Source organism: Quercus robur, chromosome 12, assembly GCF_932294415.1.
Source record: "Quercus robur chromosome 12, dhQueRobu3.1, whole genome shotgun sequence".
Lineage (NCBI taxonomy): Eukaryota > Viridiplantae > Streptophyta > Magnoliopsida > Fagales > Fagaceae > Quercus > Quercus robur.
This window is the reverse complement of record NC_065545.1, coordinates 18,582,394-18,584,848: the sequence shown is the minus strand read 5'-3', so window position 1 is coordinate 18,584,848 and position 2,455 is coordinate 18,582,394. Positions and strand designations below refer to the sequence as shown.

General features: G+C 35.2%; 1 protein-coding gene across 1 annotated transcript; it reads right to left on the bottom strand.

Annotated features, from left to right (window-relative positions):
• Window positions 1–1,729: 1,729 nt before the first annotated feature.
• On the bottom strand, window positions 1,730–2,455 carry LOC126708227 (uncharacterized). Its single transcript, XM_050408029.1, has one exon. It carries the CDS (start codon window positions 2,453–2,455, stop codon window positions 1,730–1,732), a length of 726 nt encoding a protein of 241 aa, XP_050263986.1.

Sequence of the window (2,455 nt, the reverse complement as noted above, 5' to 3'; positions counted from 1 at the left end):
TTAATTTGTTAGTTGGAGAAGTAAGATTTGAATTCGACGTATTTATTAATACTAAAAAAAAAAAAAAAAAAATACCAATTGTGGTATAACTCTTGACAGCTTCATTACACTTTAATGGGTCTTCTTTAAATTGATAGTTAATTGGATATTCTGCTATCACCATATCAAAGATTTAAAGATTCGTGGAATTGGGGAAAGGGGGCCTCACCACACTTTAAAGTTTTAAGGTTCAAAGCAACAAAAGAAATCAAAAGCAATAAACATATGATCATTTAATGGTTCTGTTGATTTGATTATTAGCTCGTGGACTAGCACGAAAAGGTCTATACAAATCTTATCAAGCAATTTTGGCATGCCCAATTGCCCACTCAAGCAACAAAAGGAAAAAGAACATTTCCATGTTCTCAAATTAGATGCAACAATTATCATGGGGTTAAGATGATATCAAGATGCTACAACTTTCTGAAGGGACCCTCCTAATCTCCTATACTATATGTGACCTCAAATGACAGTCCATTTATTGAAAAGAAAAAGGCTTATTAAGTGACGTGGGGTGTCGTAATGGTGAGCCACCATTCTTTCTTTTTTTTTTTTTTTCTTTTTTTTTTTAACAAAACGACTTTTGAGATTTTTTTAATAATAAATAAATAAACAATGGATGTACAAAAAATATAAGCAAAAAGTGAGATAAATAAATTAGGTTTCAACAAAAAAAGAAAAAAAGAAAAAAAAGAGATAAATAAATTAGGGATTTATACAGCAACTTAATTTGGTCATAGTTTAAAAGGTGATTTGTTTATTTTTACTAAAATTTCAGTATGTTTCAATTAACAAATAGAGCTTCATCTTAGATTCTTAATTGATATAAATAGTTGAAATTCTTATTCGTTTGTGAGTTGTTAAAACCCACTTGGACAAAATATATTTATTGCGGTTATTGTTGGAGACTTGAATTTCACCTTTTTTTTTTGGAGAGGAAACATTGTAATTTTATTGATCAAAAGCCAATTCAACTTGAATTATAGGGAAAAGGTGTAGAGAAACATCCTCCATCCACACCGAAAACTCGTTAACATGTCTTGTATGTCTAGCAATTTTGTAGGCTGCCTTGTTGGCATGTCTTAGCACATGATTAAACTCAACTTTTTTTTTTTTTTTTTTTTGAGAAAGAAGACTACTAATATTATTAGCCGAAGCCGGCAAAGAGAACAAAATAAAGGTGAGGGGGAGCATCCTCCAATCACACTGACAAACCTCTAACATATCTTGCATGTCTAGCTCGGTTGTAAGCTACTTTGTTACCAAGTCTGCATGCATAAGAAAAGGAGATACAAGTATTGGTAACTAAGGTGGATTTAGCCAAAGTAATAAAGTGGCCAAAGGAAGAAAGGGAGTTCTCAGGTGGATTTAGCCAAAGTAATAAGCATAACTAGTATAAGGTGTTCAATTCAACTTCAAAACTAGTAAACCTCGTACTCTCTCAGTGTTGGAAAGATGCTAGTCATCCCTAAGAACTTGCAACTGGTAGTAATTCAAATATCCTTCACACAACTACAAATCCAATGACCAAGCTGATTCTTAATAAGATTGCCACTTCTAACTAATCTTAGGCTGTTCACATATGATCCATCGATATTGGCAAAAATGGCCCCACCATAGGTGGGTTTTTCATTCATTCGATAAGGGACAAGAAGATAGGGGCGCATTTTGTATCTCGAATTCTCAATAGTCATATCGACTTTTGAGCCTGATACAAGTTTAGCACTAAGTCAAGCACAGTCCTGCTGCTTTTATAGGTCTCGCCAACTATACCATTTAGCATACTTATTATAGGCAAGCTTGAATTGGATCTTAGGGGAGCCTTCCCTTTCAAAACTCTACTTATTGTACTACTTGAAGCAGAAAAAGAAGAAGAACCTTCTCTTTCATCAAAGCTCAACTGTCTATTCCGTAACAACGAAATCTCATTATCAGGTAAGTTTATCGACACCCATAACTTGGACTTCACATACTTCTGTTGCGTTGAAAGATTGTTTGTACCATTCATGGAATTTGGATGCAGGGGAGACTGCTTTAGAATACTTTTTGGCCGATCATTCACAGACTTTGCACGTAAATTCAAGTCCATTGACCTCCTAAAATTCATTATATCTCCATTTCCAATTTCAAAACTTGTTCTCTTCTCAGCCTCAGGAATTGCTGGTGCCATGGAAAAGAGGGCAGCATTGAATGTAGCTATCCGTATAGGCTTTTCCGATTTTAGACTACCCAATTCGCCATTTGGATGAACTGCAGCCGACCCATTAATGCTCACTTCACTGTTGGCATCATCTTGAAATTTGGAGCTATTTTTTCCAAACCTTTCGATGATAATTTTAGGCTTGGAGCGGCGGTGACTGGGCCAGCGAAGGCGAGAGCAGAGGAGGCAGAGCTTCTTGTTAAGTGATTTAAGCAT

Coding starts and splice junctions, on each gene's coding strand:
- LOC126708227 (XM_050408029.1), bottom strand. CDS start 2,455: ATGCTTAAATCACTTAACAAGAAGCTCTGCCTCCTCTGCTCTCGCCTT.